This window comes from Sorex araneus, chromosome 11 (genome assembly GCF_027595985.1).
Source record: "Sorex araneus isolate mSorAra2 chromosome 11, mSorAra2.pri, whole genome shotgun sequence".
Classification (NCBI taxonomy): domain Eukaryota; kingdom Metazoa; phylum Chordata; class Mammalia; order Eulipotyphla; family Soricidae; genus Sorex; species Sorex araneus.
This window is the reverse complement of record NC_073312.1, coordinates 14725129-14751797: the sequence shown is the minus strand read 5'-3', so window position 1 is coordinate 14751797 and position 26669 is coordinate 14725129. Positions and strand designations below refer to the sequence as shown.

Below are 26669 nucleotides of genomic sequence, written 5' to 3'. Positions count from 1 at the left end.
TGGAAGGAGTGACCAATGTGCAATACAATTCTTAACGGGGTCTTTGCAAGAATCCAAGATAAGTCATCAGAATAAAAGGGGAACGTCAGGCTGGAGAGATAGTACCGTGGGTAAGGCACTAGCCTGGCACATGCCCAACCCAGGTTTGATCCAGGAGTGAGTGCTGAGGACCCCTTTCAAAACCCCACCCTAAAGAGCTATTGGAGCTGGAGAGATAGCACAGTGGGGAGGCACATGCCTTGCATGCTTCAGACCTGAGTTTGATTCCCAGGCACCCACATGGTCCCCCAAGCTCTACCAGGAGTGAGCACAGAAGAGAGAGTTAGCCTTGAGTACCACAGAACTCAAGAAAATAGCACTGTAGCACAGTCATCCCATTGTTCATCGATTCGCTCGAGCGGGCACCAGTAACATCTCCATTGTGAGACTTGTTGTTACTGTTTTGGCATATCGAATAGGCCACGGGTAGCTTGCCAGGCTCTGCCGTATTGGGTGGGATACTCTCAGTAGCTTGCCGGGCTCTCCGAGAGGGACAAAGGAATAGAACCCAGGTCAGCCATGTGCAAGACATAAGCCCTAGGAAATATGACCTTTCCTCCAGGTATCCTTAAAAGATAGTGGAGAAATCTAAGAGCACCCAATCCAGTTACTTCTTGGGGTCACAGAACCTTCATTATCATTAAGGGAAATGGGTTTAAGGCCCCTGCTGGCTGAAGTCACTGTCCCCACTGCTTTGACTATACAGAAGCTCAGACCAGTTTTAGGGCCCATAAAATGAGCCTAAAGTCTTCCAGGGCCACTTCCTTTTCCTAACATCCCCACCATGGTTTGCTGATGTCATGGGAAGAATCACTGTATGACTCACAAAAGCCCTGTCTCTCTGAGTATTCTGGTAAAGTGAGCAGAAATCACAGGCGTGACTTTATAAAGCTCCCTTTTAAAAATTCCTCTCCCCTTCCTTTCCCTTTTCATTGTGTAGCAAAAAAACAGGGTCAAAACTTGGCCATACGCTAAGTGTGGTCACTCGACCTCATACCTCTTCATCCTCAGCAATGGAAAACAAATTATCTAATGCTTCCTTTTCAGCAGGTCTGACTTTAGGGGAGAGACTCTCCAAACAATAATAGTGAGTTTTGTTGAAATATTGTATGCAATCAAAGTGAAAGTAAAATGAAATTTATTAGTTACACAGGCGGGGGGGGGCGTAGGGTGGGGGGGCTAGGGGCGTGGGGGGGTTTGGGGTGTGAGGGGGCGGGGTGGAGCTATACTGGGATTCTCGGTGGTGGAATATGAGCACTGGTGAAGGGATGGGTATTCGAGCATTGTATAACTGAGATTTAAACCTGAAAACTTTGTAACTTTCCACATGGTGACTCAATAAAAAATTAAAAAAAAAAAACTTGGCCATAGAGTTCACACACTGGGTCATAGAGCACGCTGGGGATCACATGTTTTAATTGCAGTGCTCACACATACTCTGTAGTGACGCTAGGGATGCCAACTGGGAGAGAAGCTGGGTTGGGTACAGGGGTGGAGGCCGAGGATTTTATTAGTAGCCTCAGACATGCAAGGCAGATGTTTGGCCACTGAGCTCTCCAGGGTCCCCAGAAAGGTTCTTCGAGTGGAGGTTAACGATGCCTTCAACTCCAATCGTCTCTGATTTCAAAGTCCAACAAGTTAGAGAAAAAGAGGTTCAGGGAAAGTGCTCATGATTAGAAAAAGGAGATGAACATTCTAGAAAGGTGAGATGGATGGCGGCATTCACTACAAATTACTTAGATGGGGAAATGGATGAAAAAATTTATGTGTTGACCAAAGTGTTAGTACAGAGGGTAGGGTGCTGGGTTCTATCCTTAGCACCAGATATGCTCCCTGAGCACTTCCAGGAATTATTTCTGAATACAGAGCCAGGAGTAGGCCCTGAAAAACACCAGTATGAAAACACTTCAAAAATTTGTTTATATTGGGGAATAGAGATTCCTTTAAAAAGTTTTATTTAGGTACCATGATTTTCAAAGCTTTTCATGATCAAGTTTCAGGGATTCAATGGCCCAACTTCAGACTTACCACTAGCTTTAACATCCCTCCACCAGTGACCCAGTTCCTTTCTCAACACCACCACCTTAGCAAGTTCATATTTTAAATTTCAGTATTATAGTTTGGGTCCCCTGTTTATAATAATGTACTCATGGTTTCTATGTACATAGCTACCTCCTTACAACACTGAAATACCCAAAACCCTTGACCAGTGCCCTTGCATTGTTATTAGTCACTTCCTCATTCCCTCCCTGTCCCTTTCTTAGCATTCTCGTTTCTATAATCCCGGGTCACCGGTTTGTCATTATCTGATATCCATTCCCTTGACTTGTCACTTGAGAATAGAGATTATTTGAAACTATTATTTTTGTCTAGAAGCTCAGTGGATATATGGATTTTCTTTAAGCAGACAACATACAATATAGATTGTTTTAATCAATTTTAGTAGAATTGATTAAAACTAACCAATGCTAAAAATATTCTTGATAAAATCGTATCACAGACAGGAAGAGTTGGCATGACTGTCCACCTTCTCCCAGAATGAGCCCACATCTCCCAGAACCCTCATTCCTACTGCAGGAAACCGGACCACCCTAACTTACCTTCTTCCTTTCTCCAGTACAAGCCTCCCATCTACCACTTCTACAGCCACATTGTTTCCAATGACAGCACAGTGGTCGTGAAGAACCAGCCAGTGAACTACTCCTTCTCCTGCACCTACCACTCCACCTACCTGGTGAACCAAGCTGCCTTTGACCAGAGGTAAGCTCAGCTGTGAGGTGGGCAGACGGCCACAATGCTCTGCAGTCCCTGGCAATCAGGCATGTTTCAGTCCTTATGCAAATTTCTCTCCCCTTTTCAGAGTGGCCACTGTTCACGTGAAGAACGGGAGCATGGGCACATTTGAAAGCCAATTGTCTCTCAACTTCTACACTGTAAGTGGTCTCCATACTGCCCCGTGAGCCTTTCAGGAGATAATGGGCTACTGTTTTACTCTTCCCTGAGCTCTCTGAAAATTCCTCTTCTTGAATTCAAGTTGAGATATTAGCTTTGGTCTAGCTTTAACCACCCCTTAAAGACTAGATGAAGAATTAAGTTTGATTAATAGACTGGATCAAATAGCTGAAAAGTGCGACAGAGATCCAAGGTCAACCTTCCCATTTAATAGATGAGAAAATTGAGGCAAGTAAAATCCTGTGAGTTGTTGGAGACTGATAGGCAGAAGAGAACCAATGTCTAAATCTTTATCAAGATTAATTCCCACTATATACATACCAAAGATTTCTGTTTGAGATCTAACTTGTTAAAGCACTTGGCACTGGGTAGTAAGTCTGGGACATAGCTCAGGAGAAAGGTTTGGATTGATCTCTACAGCCCATCTCTTTGGTCTCTGAATCCTCAGTTAGTGGACTGTGTCTTCAAAGGTGGGCGTGCTGCCTCTGTTGAAACAAAAATTAAAAGCATGCTTTGGTCTCGCAAAATCAAGGGCTTGGAAGAAACTAAATATGCCACGGTCATTAGCCCAGCTGCCCTTTTGCTTAGAAAAGAAGTGCTTTGATTTTTCAACCTATAATTTCCATTGAGGAGGCACATACAAAGGGGCACTGACTTAGCTGGCTGGGGAAGACACAGGCTGAAATAGAGCCGAGCTGTAGAACTTGAGAGCTGGATGGTGGCCCTGGAAGTCATCACGTCCAACCTAATCATTTCACAAAGGAAGCAACTATATCGCCTTGAACACCACTGACCTTGAACTCTTTAAGCCTGCTTTACTGACCCTGGCAACTATTTTGACCTTATTGGACTCAGAAGGAGAGAGCTAGAGGAGACCTTAGAGTAGCCTCACTCGTTTACAGCTCAGTAGCAAAGGCTCGACAGAACCAATAAAAGGAGTGAAGCTCAAGTTTCATGATTCTTCACTTGCACGAGTTCCTTTTAAGTCCCTGGGTCTAATGGTGCATATAAAAATCTTTATTTCTTCTTCTCTTTCTCCTTCTTCTTTCGCCTTCTGCTCCTTCTCAACTTGTCCTTCCCATTCCCTTTCTTCTTTCCCTTTCTTTTTCTTCTCCTGCTCCTGCTTCTCCTTCTCCTTCTGCTTCTCCTCTTTCTCCTTCCCTTCCTTCTCTTTCTCCTCCTTCTCCTTTTCCTCCTTCTCCTTCTTCTCCTTCCCTTCGTTCTCTTTCTCCTTTCTCCTTTTCCTCCTTCTTCTTCTCTTTCTCCTCCTTCTCAGTCTCCTTTCTAAATTATATAAACATTAAAGTCCCATAAAACCCACATGTGCCCCTGGCCATGTGCCACTGGTGGTTAAGTCCTGAGAGAAAAATCCATGCATCCCTTTGACCTGTAATCAGGAAGGGTAATACGGGGGGACTGCCAGGTGATGAAAGGTTGGCTAAAAGCACTCTAGTGACTGATGAGGTTTGTCTAGCAAGGAAAATAGGCTTTGCACAACGACCATCTCAGGGGACGTCCTGATGACAGGCTATCTTAACCATTGAGTCCCTGATTAGAAGAGCTCGATTGCTGCTTAACCCAATGGAAATTATAGATAAGATCCTAGGAAGATGTTTATTTCTATGACAATTGACAATGGAAAGGCACCAGGGCTGTCAAAAATTGCCATCCTGCCATGATGGGTTAAGTTTCAGATCTAATTAATATATTTTTTTCATTTTGAGGCCACAATGGGAGTTGTTTAGAGGTTACTTCAAGCTCTGTGCTTAGGGGTTACTGCTAGACATGCCTGAAGGAGTCTGTACAGTGCTGGAGGTTGAACCAGAGTGGGCTGCATACAAGGCAGGTGCTTTAACTCCTGTACTAACTTCCCAGTGTCAACCTTAAACTTTTGTAAAGAAAAACAAAATGCAAGTTAAGAGACATGTCCACAGCATTACTCAGACTAGTGATAGCCTGAGCTAGATGCTTCTTCACACGGTTCTGGAAACTAGGCCTCCCTTGGGGCCCACTGTGACCCTTATAGGACTAACAACCTCAGCAAAAGGGGGCTCCAAAGGAACCATAGAGACGTATGCACTCATTATTTCTCGCCACAGGCCTGGTTTCTCATACTTGACTCCTGCACTTGATATTTTCCTTCTCCCTTCTTTCCCTTAGAAAGCATTCTCATGTGTTTCTGAAGCAACAGCTGCTCCCTGCATATATTTCCATCAAATTACCAGGGACGGAGCTGTGCCCTAGATTGCACAATGGAATCAATGCACTGCGGATTGCTTAGGATTCCAAGGGCTCCACATGCTGAGCCCCAGAAGTCCCGATTACTCAGCTGCTTGTCTCTTGTCTCCCTGCCCCTCCCACGCACTTCTGCCAAAGAACCAGGGTTGGTATTCTTGGCAAAACGTTAATTCAACTCCCAACCAAAACAAAAAAAATTCTGTGTGTGTGTGTGTGTGTGTGTGTGTGTGTGTGTGTGTGTTGGGGTGGGCTCGGGGGAAGCTAGTCAGCTTAAAGAAGTAGTTTGTATTGAGGTTAATAAAATATTAACCATCAGTCCACTGGCTTGAAACCTGATTCTGCCACTAACTAGGTGTGTGACTTTGGGCAAGTTAGAGAACCTCATTGGGCTTCCCTCTAAGTACCCTTGACCCCATAAGTTTTCTATAAAGACAAAAGGAAATTGTCTTTACAAAAACACTTAGCACAGAGTCAGGCACTAGGTGAGTTCACGAGAAAGTAGGTATTCTAGTGATTCTAAACTCTGGTCATAATTAAAGCAGAAATTTGGAGATTCTGAGGCTAAACATTGATGTTAGCGTAGGATTTGGCTCAAGTTAGAGGGAAGTGAATGAAACACCCTAAGACAGAACAAATTCAGGAAGGTGAGGACTAAGCCTTAGACTTCCTGACTCAGAACAAACCTTGGAGGTGATTAACTTGCCTCTTTCACTTCAAACCCAACATTTTGCAAAAATGGCAGAAGGACAGATTATGCCAAGTGTGGGTGGTCTCTTCAGAACTCTAATTGCGTCTTCTCTGAGTAAGATTAACTGGATCAATGTCCCATTACAAAGTGGAACCGAGAATTAAGTTTTATATTTTAAATCTGTCAGAACAGTGAGATGAGAGGTGACCTAGGTTCCTGGAAAACTCTGGAACTATATTCTAGGGTAATTATTAGCTTTGGGGAAGTTTTTTCTCACCATTTTCTTATACTGAGTCTGTAAAAGCAATCCACAAAGCCTTTCACAAGAGCAATGGGAAAATGAGATGTGCTTATCCTAACTTGTGTTTCCAGCTAGCTGAGACTCAACCTTTGAAAATAACAGCTAGAGGAAATAATGGAATGACAGTTTTTCAAGGTGTTCTTCCACCTTGTTGCATAAAGGAGTAGTTTTAATGTTTTTCTGTTTGCAGGGATACCAAGACAAATAATCTGAGTAATGCAAGGTGAAGCTATCTGGAAATAAGCCTCTTATTCCCCTTATAAAGAAGAGGGAAAAATTGGTTAAACTTCCCAATAAGTAAAGAGAACTGACCATTATATGTATTCTGTTTCAAGGGCCAGGGGTATGTCTAAGTGTAGTACACATACACGTGTGAGTTTCACAGCATTATCTCCTGCACTACCAAGAAGAAAGTGTGTGTTTTAAAAAATAGAAATGGAATCAATGGCGCATATTCTGCTCACCACTTTGTAACAGAGTCAGGTCATTTCTCATATAATAAGGGCATTCTCCCTGCATTTCAGTCTGCTGCTGGCTGGTCTCTTGGAAACAGAACTTGGAAGCACCTCTGGTTAGGTTAAGGTTCACATTATGCTCACAGATTAGTTCCCACTTTCAAAAACAGTTTCTTAAAACTATGACAAATGTCAGAAAGTATAAGTGTCTATTCAAAGCCTTTATATATCTGGAACTTCCATCTGCATGGTAAGCTAGAAAGTCACATCATTCGAACATCTTTGTTTGATCATTGCAGGTGTTTTAATGATGTAAGAGAATGACAGAAAATGAATGATTTCCAGGTACAAAGTTGGGGCCCTGGCCAGACCTGCAGTCAGCTCACACGTGTAATAGGCACTAGAGAGCGATTCTAAGGCTTATCAGCAAATTCCTTGAATTTGACCCTTGGAGTGTTAAAGTTCAGCTTTACTACATATGATGTTTTTGCTGTTGCTGCCTCCCTATTTCTGTTCTGTAAATCTCCAAGTGCATAAACTCGATCTTTCTGGGGGTAACTTATCATAAACTCTTTTTGGGGGGGGAAGTAGTGTTCAGGGACCCAGGGATCCTCAATCAGTTGGGCCAGGCAGTTCAATACAAGGGCCCAAGAGACACTCAGGCCTTGAAGTTCCAAAGACCATTGGGGTCCCCCTGGGAGTTCTCAGGAGCCCCCAGCGGCATACCCAGCAGTGTTCAGGTGCTAGTATTCAAATGCAGGTTCCAATCCATACAAAACAGGAACACCAGACCACTGAGAAACTCGGCTCAATCTTTTAACACGTCTCTCGATCTAAGCTTTCTACTTCTGTTATATAAAAGCACCACACTAGTTTCATGAAGGTAGGCCAAGGCAAAGATGGTTTCCATTTTACAGAAATGGGGAAACTGAGATTCATGTGACTAATTTTTGTCTATGTGTATCCCAAGTTAGTAGTGGGAATTTGGATTAGCCCAGGATCTTTATCCTTCATTCGTAATTCTTTTGTGTCTGGAGAGTAAACGTGGTTACCCAGATTTAATGAACCCCCAGACACAAAGAATGGAGTCATTGCCTACTATGGGTAAGTCCCCTGAGCTCTTAGGAAAATAACTACCATTAATCCTACTAAATAATAGCTACTATTATTCCTAGGAGCTCACTCAGAACATAGAACTACTTGGGAGATGGTAGGGGCAATCAATGCCAGGCCAGAGACCCATGCTCTGGTCCCTACCACACACTTAGAGTTGGAGCCACGCTCTCCCAGGCTGACTTTTGTAGCCCTTAGAACTCCATCTCCTGCCCTCTATCCCTCCCTGCATCCCCTCCCTCCCTCTTGGCTCACTCTGCGTCAGCCACTTTGGTCCCTTGCTCTGTTGCTGACCATAGTTACCCCAGCCTTGACTGCTACTTTATTCCCTAAAGGCCAGCATATTCCCTTTTCTCACCTTCTTCCACACACATCACCAGTGAGACCTTCCCAACACTGGATTCACAATCACCAATTTCCCCTACGCACTCATGTGTCTCACCTTACACTGTTTTATTTTAAATAGTTTTTCTACATAACATATTAGATTCTACTCAAACATACCATATAATTAGAGTCCTCTTGCCTACAGTCTTTCTCCCTGCTAGAATGTTTGGGTTCTATGTTCATCATCAGGCCCATATGTAGAATATTCAGACACAGACACTATCCCAGTAGAGAACAATACACATAGCAGGTGATGAATAAGTGGTGAGTAGCTGCTGTTAGTGGTGGTGGTAACTGTATTGGTAACTTATCATAAACTCTCCAACCTATGCTGGAATCAGCAAATAGAGTTGAGCCAGGTCAAAGCAGGGTTGGATATGATTGGTCTCCATTTCCTCTGGTGAGTGGGCAACACCCAGATCTTTGGCATTCTTCAAGTCCACAATTTCCTCATCAACCAAGTCTTTTTTATTTTTTTTCTTTTTGGGTCACACCCAGCGATACTCCTGGCTCTGCACTCAGGAATTACTCCTGGCGGTGCTTGAGGGACTATATGGGATCGAACCCAGGGATCAAATCCGGATTGGTCGCATGCAAGGCAAACACCCTACCCACTGTACTATCACTCCAGCCCCCCAAGTCTGTTTTCTTTTGGCATAGACAAAGCACACTGCTCGTGACATTTCTGGTGATGTACCCCCCCCCCCGCCTTCTAAGAATGCAGAAGACCCTGGGATGGGGATGGAAATACCAGTTTCTCTGCCCCTGAACTACCTATGCCTCTGGGTTGACTCCCACCCAACTCCATCCCATTGCATATGCTCCTGTCAGAACTAACTGCTCAATCTGTGAGGTCATAATTCCCACTGTCAATTTCCTCCCAAAGAACGCCAAGTTCTCCACCAAGAAAGAAGCTCCTTTTGTCCTGGAGACTTCCGAAATTGGGTCAGATCTGTTTGCAGGAGTAGAAGCCAAAGGGTTAAGTGTTAGGTAAGTACATTTTTTTTCCTGTTTCTGTTTTCAAATACGAAAGGGAAAAAGTTGTGAACCATGAGAGTTTCTGATCACCAGAGGTTGGTAAGTACAGTGTGTTGAGTGATCCATGTTTTGCTTTGTTTCCAGGTTTAAAGTGGTTTTGAACAGCTGTTGGGCCACTCCCTCGGCAGATTTCATGTACCCCTTGCAGTGGCAACTGATCAACAAGGGGTAGGTATCACTCTCTGGAGCACAGTTATGAGAGCTGGGACAGACAGACCCAGAGGCACTCTGGCATGCGATAGTATGACAGTGGGATAACTCGGAAGGAAGAGGCGAGGTCCGTTGGAGTCCGATCTGTTACATTCTCTGCCTTTGAGGCTGAATATTAAAAACACAGAATACTCTCTAGTCCTAGGCATTTCTCAGAGCACTTTATCACAGATAATTATTACAGGTAAGGAAACTGAGGCACAGAAGGGATAAGCCATGTCAATTAGTGTGTGAATATGTGTGTGTTTATTCAGTGGAAAAGTGGGCAGCCTATTCAAATCTGGTCAGTTTGGCCTAAAAAAACTTTGGGAAGGAAGACATTAGATAATCCACATGAAAAGTTTAGCACATGGTATCTAAAGATAGAATTAATAATACTTTTTTCATTTATTAATTCAGTCAATAATAGGGTTCTCAAAGTAGAGAACTGCATGGAAAACTGAGGAGTTTGACTTGCACCAGAGAGAAACAGGTCTAGAAGTTAAACATAGCAACAGTGTGTGGTTGGTTGGAAAGACCACATCAGACCCCGGCAGTCATCCAGGCAAAGGCGATAAGACTTGGGAAGGTCATCCAAGAAAGGGAGAAGTGGTAAAAATTTAGCAACCATCCACATACAGGGAGGAGGAAAAGACAGCCCAGGCAACTGAGGAAGGGGTGGACAACCCTAGGTCTGCCCTGTGACATCCAAGGCTCATGAAGGTTATCTGCTGCCAGCCCTGGGGGAAGGGCTTCTGGATAAGGGAGTTTGGAATCTCCTTGAGTTGGGGACTGATGTGTTGAACTTGAGAAGCACCTAGACTTGCCCCTTTGGAATGCAGAGGAGAGAAGGAGCTAGTCTAGAGGTGTGGGTTTGCTTCTCCATACAAGAACCTGTAAGCACAGAGGAGGCCCAAACAGATTGGACCAAAGCAGGCCCGAGTGCCCTTGTCATCGCTAGAATCCAGCAAAGCTAAGTCAACATTGGGGTCAGGGCCATAGATGGTTAGATAACAAAGGTGGAGTCACTTTGGACTCCAAACAATTTTTAACTATTGATCGTTACTGAACAAACACTTAGGTAGCCCTTACAACGTTCCAGACATGTTCTAGGTGGGTGCTTTACAAATGTTTCTTTATTTCAGTTTCATTAACTCCCCCTAGAAAGGGCAAGAGAGAGAGAGAGAGAGAGAGAGAGAGAGAGAGAGAGAGAGAGAGGGAGTGAAGGAGTTAATAGACTCACCTTGCATGCAACTGACCCCAGCTTCATCTCTGGCACCATATATGACGCCTGTCCTGCCCCCAACTATCAGGTATTACTCCTGAGCATAGAGCCAGGAATAGTCCCTAAACACCATAGAAACAAGCATAAGTAAACAAACGCCCTATCTATTGGGAAGTATAATAATCACTGTGTTACAGATAAGAAAGCAGACTCAGACAGGTCGAGAACTATCGAGGATTTGGTGAGGAGACTAGCAGATACGCTAAGGTTCAAATCAGTTTGAGCCTGCAGAAGCCCCTTGGAGCTTCCTGCAGAAACGGGGGGCCTCGCTGCGGATGTGCCTGGGAGGCCACTAGGTCCAGGTTAGTGTTACTAACGCTCTCAAGGCGTCAGGGAGCTGCCGGACTGAATTGGTTCTAAACCTATCAGAACCTGAAATTACCACCAGGCCTGGGGACCCCCTTTCAGACAATGCCCACAAGCAGAGGTCAGAGTGTGATGCCCACCATGAAGTCACCACCCTGCGTAAAATGCTGCTTCCTAGGCTGCACCAACCTGTGTGAAATGAAGCAGAGAAAGGCGTGCTGGGTGGGGGTAGCCCTCAAACTCTACTACACGGGAGCAACCTAGCTGCCGAGAGCCCCCCCTCCCCGCCCAGACACCCGTATTGGGAGGTCTGAGGTGCACCACAGGACCCTGCATTCAAGCACAGTCACAGTGAAGAAGCCCTGTGCCTCTCCCTGTTGGCTGGAGAAAGTGGGGCCAAGCTGAAATCCGCTGCCTTGAGGTTGGAGATCTTTGCACAAAGACCCACCGTGAGGGCAGCTGCAGAAAGCCCACTCCGCCAATCGCCCTGAGACTTTAGGGTCAAGCTGGGCCTTTGGTGTAGAACAGTGCAGGTTTGGAAAGTGTCCGGAATTCCTGATGGAGGCAAAAGGAGACTCTTTACAGGGATGTAAAATCTTCCCTGCGGGTGTTCCAGCCAAGCAGAGATCTGGGCCCAGAGTGCCGCCGAGAGGCACCAGAACCAAGGCCTGTGTGCCTGCTGTGCCCTGCCTCATCAGCCCTGAACCAAGCTCTGTTTACCTTGTTCCCATTGGCTGGCACCCACTGTGGACACTCAAGTGGCAGCGAGCTATTTTGAGGGCTCAGTTCTCAAGTTCATGCAAGGATTTGGGACTTATTGCAAGAGTCCTGTTTCATATCTCGGAAAATGTCCTCAGCTCCGCAGCTACTCAGAGGTGCTACTTCTCACCCTGGCCGACAGAAGGCCCAGCAACCATGCCTTACTTGTCTCTTGTTTAGCATTATTGATTCTCCTTGCACCTGACCTCTCACCGGGCCCCTGAAGGCTGACTGGGCTGAGATGGAGTGGGGAAAGGGCCATGTCTCAGGTATGCAGGGGGAGCTGACCCGTCTCTGCGGGATGAGCTGCGCTGACAGCAGACCCAGGGGTACTTCAGGTTCACTTTCGAATTCCCAATGGTGCAGCCCAGAGATCTTTAGTTTTCCAACCCATCAGCTTTTTCCCACAGAGGAGACACTCTGGTGCTCCTTGTCACCTGCAGACCACAAGTGTCCATACACACCAAGAAAGCCATGTCTGCTCCCACACCTGGCTGCAGGTATGGCACTGAGAGAGCGGCCAGCGTGTGTCCATCTCCACTCTCTGACATATGGGGTTGTCCTGTGCATTGTAGAATTTCTGCAGCAGGAATGGTTTCTAACCACTAGGCACCAATAAATTGCACCATCCACCCTTCCCGGGTCACCATAATAACAACTCCCATAGATCTCTCTCTCTCTCTCTCTCTCTCTCTCTCTCTCTCTTTGTTTTGGGGTGCTCAGGTTTTACTCTTTGTTATGTGCTTAGGGATCGCTTCAGACAGTGCTTGGGACCCATATGCAATGCCAAGAATAAAACTTGGGTTAGCCACCTACAATGCAAGTGTCTTACTCCCATGCACTATTATTTCTCTAGCCCCCCCCCAAAAAAAAACTGTCTTGACAATGCACTTCTACAACTTTCTTCTTTGCTTTCACTGCTTTTTTTACCTTTGTGGTTTTGGAACCGCACCATTTCTGATTTCTCTTTAGCATTTGAAAGAAATACATAAAGTTATAAAGAAACAGAACCCGTCCACACGGCCACCGTGCCTTCACAGTCAGCGGTAACCTAGAGGTGGTCTTCTCCTTGTCATTTTTCTAGGCTTGGACATAGGTTTTTTTTTTTTAATTTCTCATCTTAATTTTTTTTTTATTGAATCGCCATGTGGAAAGTTACAAAGCTTTCAGGCTCAAGTCTCAGTTACACAATACTCAAACACCCATCCCTACACCAGTGCACATATTCCACCACCAAGAACCACAGTAAACCTCCCCCCCGCCCCCCACCCCCCCAGTCCCCCACCCCGCCCGTGTAGCTGATAAATTTCACTTTACTTTCTCTTTACTTTGATTACATTCAATATTTCAACCAAAAACTCACTATTATTAGTTTAAAGTATAACACAGACTCAAACGCCTAATGGCAAACCCTTGGGGGCACACACAGAGATGAGCTGGGTGGGGCATGGGCTGGCTGTTCCAGGGGAAGCTCCCTCATTTTTTTTTTTTTTTGCTTTTTTTTGGTTCACACCCAGCGATGCACAGGAATTACTCCTGGTGGTGCTCAGGAGACCATATGGAATGCTGGGAATCGAACACGGGTCGGCCACATGCAAGGCAAACGCCCTACCGGCTGTGCTATTCTCCAGCCCCACTCCCTCATCTATTTCCTACATATACACCAGGGCTCTTTCCAGATCTCAGCCTTCCACAGCATTCTCTCCTGTGGACTCCTCATCTTCAGGACAGAAGGTGGTGACATCCTCAGTGGCTTCTCCTAAGACCTTCCCCTCTGTTGTCCTGTCAGTATAATGGGAGACCTCACACTCTACCCTCTAGCTTTTCAGCATGGCCTCACGGTCCCAAGGAGGAGAAAGGTGCTGTCAGTCTAAGTTCCCAGGAGGGTAACACACTGTGCAGAGGCCCAGTAACACGCTGTTTGTGGAGGTAACATTTTCTCTTCCCCTTCCTTCTCTACGTGACTTAGCTGCCCCACGGATGAAACTGTGCTGGTGCATGAGAATGGGAAAGATCATAGGGCAACCTTCCAGTTCAACGCCTTCCGCTTCCAGAACATCCCCAAGCTCTCCAAGGTCTGGCTACACTGTGAGACGTTCATCTGTGACAGCGAGAAGCTCTCCTGCCCAGTGGTGAGCTGGAGCCTATTTCCCAAGGGGACATGAGGGAGTAGAGGGCTGGTACTGGAGTAGATACCTGTTTAGCTGGAAAACTGACGCCAGGCCCATGGAAGTGTGTTTTGAGCAGAGAAAATGAGCCCAAGTGTGGTGTGTGTGTTGGATGGAGGACATGGATGGAGGACACATAGCAGACACTATAGTCTTGCCACTGACAGCCTTCGTGACCTAATATGTACCACTTGAAGCTTCAGAGTCTAGCTGTCTCATCGTTAGGGAGGTGGTGGGGGTTATGGCCTTTCACAGAGCACACTGTTAGCGTAAGGGAACAGGTAGCAGAGTTAGAAACACAAGATGGGAGCCACAGTCACTGAACAGAAAATTGTCGGGGTCCAGCCCCCCAAGAATGCAGCCGAGACAGGAGTTCTGAGGGACCAACAGCAGACACACAGCTTGATGGCTGAGGGCTGAAGGCAAGTTTATTCTTTCAGCAGGGGGTTTATATACATAGCTAGTCACGTAGGCACTGTTATCTTAGCCCGAGAAGGTTAGTCACAAATTTACGTGGTATGCGGTTGTGCTTAGGAGGGGAAGGCACGAGAGATTACAGAGGAGGGTCTGTTTTGTCTCTTGTCTGTTCTCACAGCAGTCAGAAGAATTCCTCCTTCTAACACACTACAAGATGCCCCGTACGTCTGAAGAATTCCTCCTTCAGATATACGCTGGTGACATCTCCTCCAAGGACTCCTCCCGGATTCCATGGGTCAATGTACGCGGGAAGCTTTCCAGCTTCCCTGCCAGCTGGCACGTAGGCACAGGGGGTCACAGAAAGGACAGAAAGAAGCCCCACTTTCTGCAGTTCCCTCACATCTCCCCCTTTTTTATTTATTAGTGGCCAGATCTCTTAGTTCCAATTGTAAGCGTTTAGAGGACACAAAAAGGGTCCTTAACCTTCTCAGGATAAGAGTTAATGCCAGACAGAGTACAAAACAAAATATCAATAAAACAAGAATTCCAAGCCCAGATCCTAATAGAGAATAAATCCAATGATCAATGTTCAGAAATTGGCTTCTAAATGATTGAGCAATAGTTTTAGCATTTTTAAACAGGTCGGTATTGAGGTGAGGGGCATTATCAGTTTTTGAATGCGTTGGATAGCCCATAACAGAAAAACATTGAAATAAAAATTTTTGTACTTGTGTTACATTTTCCCCAGGCAGGGGTGCTGCCCAGACATAGCCTGAAAAGGTGTCAACTGAAACATGAACATATTTTAAACGGCCGAAGGAAGGCTCATGTGTGACATCCATTACATCCTGTAATTTTTCCATTTCAAAAACAATTACACTTTGCTTTTCTACTTTTCACTGATGATATCTCCATACATTATCTTTCTGACTTAAGACATACATCTATAGTCATCCCACAAGTTTAAATTCACTGAAATTGGTACAACATGATCTCACAAGTTTGGACAGAAGTTGACAATCATCTTATTTAACATGGCAAAACTACTCTGCAGTCACAAACATTATATCGGTTCTTATAGATTTTCAAAAAGTTTTAAAGATACTCACAACTAAAGTTTTTACAACATATATTAACCTGGAGACATCTTTAGAATTCTGATTTCTAAGAACAACTTTTAAGATTAAAACACTCATAGATTACCATGAAACAGTAAGGATTCTACACTGGTGTACAAAATTCTCTGAAGTTCAGGGTTAGGTTGGTACCGTAAATCCCAGACTAAGTCCTCAGGCCAATTCAGCCTGTGCTTCCCCATTTGGGTTCTGTTTTGCTGAGTCTTCTTTAGATTTTCTTGTGACTTCCAGCTGAGATCTGCTCTAGGCTGAAGTTTGGAGTGTTGGAGTCTCAGGTGGTCTGGAGACTGAGCCAGGAGGATGGATTTTACTCCAGATGAGGCCGTAGCAGGATCCAGAATGGATTAGTAGGTCTGTCATCTGTTAAAATATAAGCAGAGACCTTTCCTCCTACAAGGAGGTTTCCCACCCTTTCTTTTATTGTGTGTTCGTCAGATTTTAATGCAAATATAAGGATCAGTTGTTTCCCAAGCCCTTTCTCATTTACAGAGTTGCAAGAGCCAGATACCTAGAAGAGTTAACAAACTAATTTAGCAAGTCTTATCTGCTGAGCAAAAGTGTGATTAGAATTCACTGTTGAGGTTAGGGAGGGTCTGCATATCCAGTCTGACTGAGGCAGAGCTTGCTGAGCTGGGAATGCAGGGGGATGGGTGGATCCAGGGAAAATCTTTAAAAACTCCCAAAGTGACAACTGAGATTAACCCCTTATAATCCTGAGCTAAGTAGCTTTAAAAATTTTAGTTACCAGAAGTCTCAGAGATCAAATAAAACACAGGTACAATAAGTTTTTCAACCAATTTTGCAACTCTAGAAAATAATATTTTAAACTGAAGCATTATTCTTTGAACCTGTTTTCATAGATCACAACTATTTTCAACTCACAAGATTCTCTAGGTCAAATAATTCTAATCCAGTGCAGATATAAATATATACATTGGTATAATAGCAAAAGACTTTTGGATCATCAATTTTAGTGAAACACGGTAAAAACTTCTTTGACTTAATTTTGAGAGTTTTTGTACTTTAGTTCAAATCATGAGCTTTCTAACTTTAACAATTTTACAATACAAACATGCTTTCAAACACAGAAAGAGCCCTTTGGGTATATATATATATATTTTTAACCAAACTTTGATAATAGCATAAAAAAATTTTTGGACTGTCAATGTTTATGGAAACATAAGAAAACTTTATTTATTTTGAGGGTTTCTGTACCTCTGTTGCTTGAAAAACAGCTAAATTCCTCATTAAAATTGACTGAGGCTTGTAAGATAAAGCCTTGCACTCTCTGAATTCTTATTTCACCTTTTAGTTTTCTGGCTCTAGTTCTGTAGCTTTTTCTAGATAGTACAGATACTGGAATTCAAAAGAATTTCAACTGTTAATAACTATTAATGTTCTTCCAATAAGAAATTTAGACTAAAAATTTCAATTTTGTTGTAGGCGCCACATTCTAATTAGAAATCTTTGTTTAACCTGATCTAACAAGTTCCAAGGATACCAGGATCTTTTAAATTGCTGGGCTTCATATCACTCTGATCTCCCTTGATTTTTTCTGCCCAGGTCTAAGAATTACTGACTTCAAATTAGCTCTACCACTCGAGTGTTCCACAGACAGACAAACAGACAGACAAACGGATAGACAGTAAGTTCACTAAAAAACACCACACATACATGTGCACACGTCTGCAGTTGATCTATCAATCTGACCTTTTTGAAATGGCAGGGAGAAAACTGACAGACCGAGAAAGGAAGGAGCAGTCCCCAGGGCAAAGTTAAGCCCTGTCGGCCGATTGGGAACATTGCTCCCCGTTTCCCCGCCTGACCAGCCAGTTCTAGTATCTTATCAGATTTGGGGATAGGCTACCTTAGTGACATATTTTTATTTCCTGATATTATTAAACACTTAACCACATGATCTTGCATTTTCCTGCCTTCTCTGCTGATAATAAGCAGAACTAAGAGAAAGATAATGAGACAAATACACACTAAAGGCACACGTACAAAGCACACTCCTGCACTCGCTCGGACCGGTCCTTCTTTCACACGGGTGCGCACCCACTCACCACATTCACACTGAAATTCCTGAACCTGCCCTACAGATGTCCACATTATCTTTGGTCTTATCCCCCTGACAATGGGGTTGCTGGTAATCTAGAGAGCAAAAAAGCTCTCTCAAATTCAGGATTCCCTTGTAGGGGCTCCTGCATTTTTCTTACTGCATCAATCGGCGTTTTTTCTGCGCCATTCTCTCTATAGTATTCTTTTATCGTTTCCCCGACTTTTTTCCAAGTCTCTATATTCACGGTCCCATCCTTAGGGAACCAGGGGCAAATTTCTCTCACAAAGTCTATGAATCTCACAAGCTGTCCCAACCCGACAGTTATTCCTTTCATTTTTAGAGATGCTTGTAGCATCTGTGCAAATATCGTCTGACTAGACGTTTGCCCCATCTTACCTCAGAACTTTAACTTCCGCGCGCTCACCTCTGAGGGTCCCTGTTCCGGGCGCCACCTGTCGGGGTCCAGCCCCCCAAGAATGCAGCCGAGACAGGAGTTCTGAGGGACCAACAGCAGACACACAGCTTGATGGCTGAGGGCTGAAGGCAAGTTTATTCTTTCAGCAGGGGGTTTATATACATAGCTAGTCACGTAGGCACTGTTATCTTAGCCCGAGAAGGTTAGTCACAAATTTACGTGGTATGCGGTTGTGCTTAGGAGGGGAAGGCACGAGAGATTACAGAGGAGGGTCTGTTTTGTCTCTTGTCTGTTCTCACAGCAGTCAGAAGAATTCCTCCTTCTAACACACTACAAGATGCCCCGTACGTCTGAAGAATTCCTCCTTCAGATATACGCTGGTGACATCTCCTCCAAGGACTCCTCCCGGATTCCATGGGTCAATGTACTCGGGAAGCTTTCCAGCTTCCCTGCCAGCTGGCACGTAGGCACAGGGGGTCACAGAAAGGACAGAAAGAAGCCCCACTTTCTGCAGTTCCCTCACAGAAAATAAAACGTGGATGTTTTTAACTCTGGACAAGCAAGCATGAGGTCTGCCTCTGGGACTGGAGAAGGACCAAAGATGCTGTAGAGTCCCGACTCAACTCTGAGTCACAGTTGTCCTGACCAAGTGTTTGTCCATTTTATACCTTCCTTATTAGGTATAAAGTCAACATCTCAAGTTGCAAAGATTGAGGAAAACGATTTTCCATTGCCACCATCTGTGAACCTGGATGGCCTGGCAAAAGGGTGGTCCCTAGAAGCGTCAGCATCACCCGTGAACTTGTCGGGGATGTGACAGCTCTTCTTACCTCATTCAGGATCTCTGGGGTTGACCAGGCAACCAGCACTTTCCCAAACCCTTTAGGCAGTCCCAAGGCTTGCTCAGGTCTGAGAACCACCATGGTGAGGACTAGAAAGGGGTGAAACCCAAATGCACCCCCTCTTCTGTGTGGAGGAGAGACCCCATCGGGAAGGGCAGGACCTTCTGAGGAGAACACTTGCTCACATCATCTCTGATGCCCCACAAAAATCAGATTAAAACCTCTCTGCCTAGTATATCATTACAGAAAATGCCTTGTGTGAGCACAAATACAGCAAGGAAGGAAGGAAGCAGAGTGTGGACTCTTTGAGGAGAAGATCACTGTTGGTACTATGTTACAAAAAGAAAACAAACCAGAACACACTGGGCAAATGTCAACTGATCAGATCACTTAGGGGAGAGTAACGGTAGGCGAAAGCTTTACTTATTAAGAGACATTGCGTCAATCCTGCCCAGATATGGGAACCTCTCCCAGAAGGGCCTTTTTTGGTTTAGTTTCATGCTTATCTCCCTACCCCACCCTTACATCCACTGGTGCTCAGGGGGCTACTTTGGCTCTGTGCATAAGAACCCAACCCATGAGGTGTTGGGGTCTAACATGGTCCCCTGCCATATTCAACATGCAAGATGTTGAACTATCTCTCAAAGAAAGCTTTCGTTTTGCGAGTTGAAGAGATAAAAAAAATGTCTCCTAAGTAACTGATTATCTGTTGGTTGGGGGATTTCGACTCCATTGAGCTGGTGACTACATTTTTTTTTAACACACATTTCTTTTTTTCTCTCCTCCTTTTGTCTCTCACCCCCTGTGCCCCTGCTTTACCTCTCCTGTGTCTCCAGACTTGTGAAAAACGAAAGCGGCTCCTCCGAGACCACACCGGGGGCGTGCTGGTGGTGGAGCTCTCCCTCCGAAGTAAGCTTCCCTGAACCCCGAGAACTGCACCACTCCCAGCTGCATCCACAGGCACTGCTGTGATGAGCATTTTGACTGAAGTGCCAAACCAGTTGTGCCTGTAGATACCGTCTTTTCCTGTTCCTCCTGTAGCCCCCCTATGAGGGGTGGGGTGGGTAGTAGTCTAACCAAGGGTGAAGTTTGGGGAGAATTCTGAGAAGCTTCCTCTGGAGCCTTACTCCAGTGCCCCAGAGACTTAGGAAGGGTCTTGCAGGGAGCCTGCATTCTACCATAGCAACAGACAACCAAATGTGTGAGCATCTACACCAGTCAACAACATTTGCTGGACAGTCAAAGCTGGTCACGGCAATAACACAGACCCCCATGGACTGTATCCTCTCAGCTTACAATCTAACAAGGAGAGATGTCAAGTGCTAAGAACAAGGGGAGAAAATTGTGGGAAGGGCAGCAGAAAACTGGACCCTAAGGGCACGTAAGACAAGAAAGCTAAACATAGTCCTGGGGTTAAGAAAGGCTTGTTGGCAATTGCCAAGTATGATTTATCACACTCATATCATAAGTTATTTGAACCTGTGTTGTTAAATGAAGGGGAACCAAGGTCTTTGAAAGTGGGGAATACTTCATCACTGCATTTCTCAACCAGGTTCCATATGAACCTTCAGGATATCCAAGGGAGTCAGAGGTGAAAATTGCATAAATGGGAGAGAACAGCATAAAACTAGGAGGCCAACAAGTAGAACAGGAAGAAAACAAGTTTGAGACAGGGCCATGGTTGGAGAAAGGTCGAAAAAACACTGGTGTCAAGGACCAACTCCTACCTAGAGGGCCAGATGGCAGCTGTCACCTGATTGTGGTTTCCATTTGGGCGCTGCTGCAATCAAACCCAAGGCCTTGCACATGCCAGGCACGTATTACTGAGCCACTTCTCTGTCCACCCTTGGCCTGATTTTGCATGTCCAAATTAAGAACAGATTTCATACCTTTTTATAAGGTTGAAGAAATGTGGTGGTGGGGGGGGAAATGCCATTTCCTAACACATAAGAATGACATGAACTGTACATTTCAGTGTTTACCCAGAAAGTACTCTTGTCATTTCGGGGGTATACTCACCACTTTTGTGTCACTTCAGCAGTGTCAGGTGTCGCAGTGGAGCCCAGGTGGCACATTGACTCTCAGGCCCTTTTCAGAAAGCTTACCAGCCGTGGTGAAAATGGTATGAGATGAAACTCTGTAAACTCCAGGATAATGTATTTATCACCATATAATCAGCACGTGTTTTATGAAAAATTATTTTTTTGCAAAAAAGATGGGAGCAACCATTATGTAAAGCTTTTATTTTTAAAAAAAAAAAGCATTGTGCTGGTATTATTAAAACAAAAAACCAAAACCAAAACCAAACAGGACATGGCAATGACGCAGGGAAATAGAGTACCCTTTGTCCTCAAAGCAGTGGCCAGCCCAGTTTAATCAGAGGCCACGGTGCACAGAGTGGGCTGGGACCTTTCCTTCTGCCTCCCTCTCTTACACCTCTATTCTCTCTCTCTCTCTCTCTGCAGGCAGGGGACTCTCCAGTTTCTATCACTTCTCAGGTAAGGAGAAGACACTTCCAGGAAATATCAAAGGGCCAATACTTTTTAAAAAATAATAATGAAATTTAAAGGGAAGGGGTGGAAAGATAGCACAGGGCATAAATCATTTGCCTTCTAAGCAGATGACTCGGGTTCAATCCCCGGCATCACATATGTTCTCCCGATCCCTGTCCGGAGTACACCCTTAGCACTGCCAGCAGTGGACCAAGGCCCCCTGCCCCAAATAGTGGTATTATATTTTATGGCCAATGTCATAGCTGGCCACACAGGCTGGATATTCAATTTACATTGGTGCAGAAATCTAGCGCGATGATGCTTGGGCTCAGCTGTGCTAGGGGCCACCTGTCAGTGATGGGAGACCCTCAGGGCAACCGCCAAGATGCTGAGGACGGATCTCTGGGCCTTGTGTGTTCCAACCATGCACTCCAGCCCACTGAGTACTCCCTCTCCCCAACCAGAACCCAGGCTTTTAGCAGGCCAATGTGTGTTTCCGAAGCAACTTGGCCCCTGCCAAGTCTTTCAGAGTTGAGCATGACACTTTCAAGCCAAGTGGGAAAGGCAGGCTGGAGGTAGAGGGGATTCTCCAGTGAGCCATTGAGATCTGAAAGGGTGACAAGCTTTAGGGTTCCCCTGAAAGAATCAGACCTGGGTCCTACCTCCCCACCAGTGGCTGCACTTGGGGGCCTTTCCTTTAGCGGAAGTGAGGTTCCTGACCTTCTTATGGCACAAATATTTCTGAGTCCCTACTATAACAATGCCCCTCATTAACTGGGAGAGTTGACAGTGACCTCACCCTTCTGGCTCCCTGTTTCCTCTAGTGAAATTAGGCTAATAATTGCCCTTCTCATGCACAGCTGTTGTGGGAACTAAATATTACAGCTAAGGGCACCAAACAGTGCCCGACATCCAGCTGAAGCATCCTGCCAAGATCAGCCATCACTACCCAGACCAGGCCTATGTTCCGGCCCCGCATCTACCTGCAGCAAGCAAAATAGAGAATTCCCCACCCTTCTCAGTGTGTGTGTGAGATATGAGAGCTGGAACTGGGGAATGATCTGGGTAACAGCTGGGGAAGAAATGATTCCACAAAGACCCCACAATTTACCAGGTCAAGGAGAAAACTGTGCATAGAGATAAACTAAGACAGCTCAATTTATAAGCAACCACCTATAGGGACTTTACTCTCAGAATTACAAAAATTATTTAAACCAACATTTTTTGGGGATACACCTGTGGTACTTGGGGTTAATCCTCTCTCTGTGCTTCAGGGGATGTTGTGTCAGACATTGAACCAGGGTAAGCCGCATGCAACCACGGACCTTAACCCCTGCACTATTTGCGCTGCCCCCCCCCCACCAGCCTACTTGTTAAGACTCCAACCCAAGAATCACATTTTTTTAAAGGTTTTGTTTTATTTGAGAGCACACCTCGGAGTTGTGGGGAACCAAACCATGTGATGTCAGGGATAAATCTTGGGACTTCCACAAGAATCACATTTCTAAAAAAAAAGTTCTATGGTCTACATCATACACAACAGTAAGATGTGTTGTGATTGCAGGTCGAAATTCAACTTCCATTGGTCAGAGGTTCAGAATCTGGGTTTTTGTCATCTTTGTACTGATGAAAGTGAGTTAACGAAATCCCAAGAGGGGAACAAAACTGGCTTTGTGTACCATATGGGGGGTTTGGGAAAGCCACCTTAGCACCCCTGAGTTAATGCTCTAGGGGAATTAAGTCTGGAAGGGAGTGGTCCATGGAATTAGTTCCTCCCTTTCTCTTTTGCCTCACAGGTGTTATCTACCACCTAGTCCTGATGCTGGGAATCTGTGGAGTCTTGTAGGGAAGAGACAGGAGGGCATCAGCCACTCCCCTCCCAGGATCGCCTCCTCTTTCCACAACAAACCCACCTTTTCTGTGCTTCCAGAAAGAACAACCAGCAGACCTTCTTGTTGGAGACAGAGAGCAGTGCTTTGCCAAAGACAATTCCCAATGTTTCTTGTGTCAGTGATGGTTTCACTGTGGGGCCCCATTTCCTCTTATTCCTTCAGTGGCCCTTAGGTTTGGCAACCACTGGAGAAGTTCTCCCTTGACACTAAAGGCAGACAGGCCCCTTTGACCCAAGCCCAACTAAGAATGTGTAGAAGACACAAAGTCAGTGCTGAGCCCAGCATGGCCATGCTTTTCATAGCTGTACAATTTTTCCTAAAGACTACGGACATGCCATCCCACACGTGTTTTCAGTCTTTCAATGCCTCAAACACTTTCAAGCCTGAGAAATCTGGATGAAAATGATCCTTTGAAACAATCCTTCAGGGGGCAGAGAGAGAGAGAGAGTATAGTAGGTAAGGTGCTTGCTTTGCAGGCTGCCAACCAGGATTCAATCCCAGGCATCCCATATGCTACTCTGAGCACTGCCAGGAGTAATACCTGAGTGTGGAAGCAGGAATAACCCCTGAGCATCACCAGTGCACCCCACCATTACAATAAAAGAAAACAACCCCTCATGTTAACCTCATTTTTATTATAGGATTTCAAATAAATTATGTATAAAATGTTTAGGTAATAAGTAGGGATCAGCTACTTATTTTTATAGCTGTTGTATATTCTAAAATCAAAAGAACTTTACAAATTAAATACAAAAAAATACAAGTCGCATTAACACAACTTTAACCCCATAACACAGTGTTGCCTACATGAAATGGCAGCTTGAACAGGATCGTGGAGCAGTTTCCTTGTAGGACCCTGAAAATGTGTCAGTCAAGCCAGCCTATACCTGAGTGCTTTGTATGCTGTCACTTTTTTCCTTTATATTCTCTATGAAGCCTCCACTTATACAGAATGAGCTCATCTCCCTTAACTTTTTTTTAAAACATTTAAGCCCATATCTGTGTTTGTGTCATTAAGTCTGGATTTTTTTTCTTTTTGGGTCACACCCGGTGATGCACAGGGGTTACTCCTGGATCGTGCACTCAGGAATTACTCCTGGCAGTGCTTGGGAGACCATATAGGATGCTGGGAATTGAACCCAGATCGGCCACGTGCAAGGCAAATGCCCTACCTGCTGTGCTATCACTTCAGCCCTGAATATGTTGATCTTGATGACTTACATTGTCAGCAAAATAATGAGAATATGTCAGCCCTGCTAGAGGATTGGTAAATCTTGAGACTGTGCCATGGACCCCATGAACTCTTGAAGAAACAGAGATCTATGTTGATGTCTTTATCTTGTGCAGACCTAATGAGTGGGCTTATCATTTGAAAATATGTCAGTTTATATCTCTGTATTGGGTGTACTTGAGAAGTGCTGAGATCTGTAGTTTGAAGGCTCTTTACAACTGTGTTAATGAGCTCAGAAATTATACTAGAGCTCAGATCTCTGGAGACAGGGAACAAATGTTTGTTTAGCAATAGATTAAAATGATACAGTGACTCAACTGTCTCTAGGCTGGTGCTCTCACCAGTTGGGGATTTCTGCTTCTTGCAAATTCAGAGTATTTTTATTTGGTAAGAACAAAAGATCTATCATACTGGTTGTAGTTAAAAACTTCTAAATAACTGGGCTATCAGAGTAAAAGGATACTGAGCAAGTTTTGCTTTATTTGCTCATAGAAGTTATTATGTTTCTACTTGGTGCTATGGAATAAATGTCTTAAAATAAATCACCTGTGACTCTTCCAATGTCAATGTTTTGTGCTGTTAGCAAGTCCCTCACCCCACCCAGAGGGATCTAGACTGAGGTCTTCACACACATACCATAGATTTTCAGTCTTTCTAGCCTATTATAATTTGCTTTTCAAAGATTCTAGTATTGATGTTCTGATGTAAACAAGTGAAGTCATTCTGTAGGATGACCATCTTGGGGACAATCTCTCTGGCCACCCCATCTCTAAAGCCCTATTGTCAATCACTAGACTGTGTTTTGACCTAAAGTGAACCGAGAGTCCCATGATATTCGGTTGCCCTCAGGTCTCATAACATCTCTCATAGGGAATTAAGAGAAAGCATTTGCAAAACAATCGCTTTTATAAATTCCCATTAGTGCTAAACATAATACAGACATTTAAAGAAGGAGGAAAGAGTGTTCTCTCCCTTAGGTACATTGGGTTGACACAGAAGAAGCATTGGATACAGATCTTTAGTTACTGTCCTTATTAAAATTCCTAGATATGATTTCTTTTTTTTTTTTTTGCTTTTTGGGTCACACCCAGCGATGCTCAGGGGTTACTCCTGGCTTTGCACTCAGGAATTACTCCTGGCGGTGCTTGGGGGACCATATGGGATGCTGGGGATCGAACCCGGGTCGGCCGCGTGCAAGGCAAACGCCCTACCCGCTGTGCTATTGCTCCGGCCCCAGAATTCCTAGATATGATTTCTAAAGCACACTTCCATCTCTTGTTTCTCTTTCTCTCTGTAGATGGGTCTCTATTTATACATATATGAACATATAACATAGAGATATAAATATATACTTCTTAATCAGTCAACAGATAAGTTTTATGTACATGCACTTAGAGCATGTTTTATATGCAAACATAAATGTGGGTGCGAATATATATTCTGCACATGTGTGTACACATTGTTTATATAGATGCCAAGTGTTTATAAGATAATGGTAAAATGAAAGGGTGGAAATAAGTCTTTATTACCTAACTTGTGTAAGCCTGTGAGCTAAATCTGAAAGATACACAGATACACACAGTCTATACAGAGATGGGCTAATATGAAAATTGCTACATTTGTGTATCATTTTCTCACCCTCCTTTAATGCAACTATATTTGATAATTAAGCTACTTTCAAACTTTTGTAATGCCTTTACTGTTATTCATATATTGAGTTAAGAATATTTATGCCTCCTTCTCTCCAACAAAATTGAGAGCTAAAGAACAAGGAAAGTTTTATATTGTCTCCTGATGAGATACCTCAATGAGTTCATGCTCAATGAATGTTCTTTGAATGAATAAAACGTTCATACAATGGATGGATGAATAGGTGGGTGGATGGATGGATAAATGAGTGGGATGAGACTTGTTCCCTAGAATTGTTTGGAATCCAGAAGCCCTGACCCCAGATAAGTGAGGAAGTTATAAGGCATTTGGAGATAAGTTTGGGTTCCTTCTTCCCTTTCTGGGGTGGGGAGGGGGAGGCCCCCTGTTCTCTTCAGTAAATGTTTCCACTTCTCTCCTTCAGTGACAGGCTTTCAGTCCTTACACTGTAGGGGGGAGGGGAGTGGTGTGTGTGTGTGTGTGTGTGTGTGTGTGTGTGTGTGTGTGTGTGTGTGTAGGAAGGGGGTGGAGCAAAGACTGCCACAATGCATATGAAAGCCAGTTACAGGAGTGAGTTGTAAAGGCCTCAGAGCCCAGTCTCCCATGTCTGGGCAGAA

General features: G+C 44.5%; 1 protein-coding gene across 2 annotated transcripts in view; it reads left to right on the top strand.

Annotated features, from left to right (window-relative positions):
• Window positions 1-23177, top strand: part of TECTB (tectorin beta) — a 29094-nt gene extending 5917 nt beyond the window's left edge. For both annotated transcript variants that reach the window (XM_055119376.1, XM_004611917.3), the window contains 8 exons: window positions 2657-2799; window positions 2900-2972; window positions 9060-9163; window positions 9296-9379; window positions 13720-13882; window positions 19627-19699; window positions 21256-21288; window positions 23079-23177. In XM_055119376.1, coding sequence (XP_054975351.1) covers window positions 2657-2799; window positions 2900-2972; window positions 9060-9163; window positions 9296-9379; window positions 13720-13882; window positions 19627-19699; window positions 21256-21288; window positions 23079-23128 — 723 coding nt within the window. In that variant the 3' untranslated portion in view covers window positions 23129-23177. The remainder of the gene's footprint in view (window positions 1-2656; window positions 2800-2899; window positions 2973-9059; window positions 9164-9295; window positions 9380-13719; window positions 13883-19626; window positions 19700-21255; window positions 21289-23078) is intronic.
• The last annotated feature ends 3492 nt before the right edge of the window (window positions 23178-26669 follow it).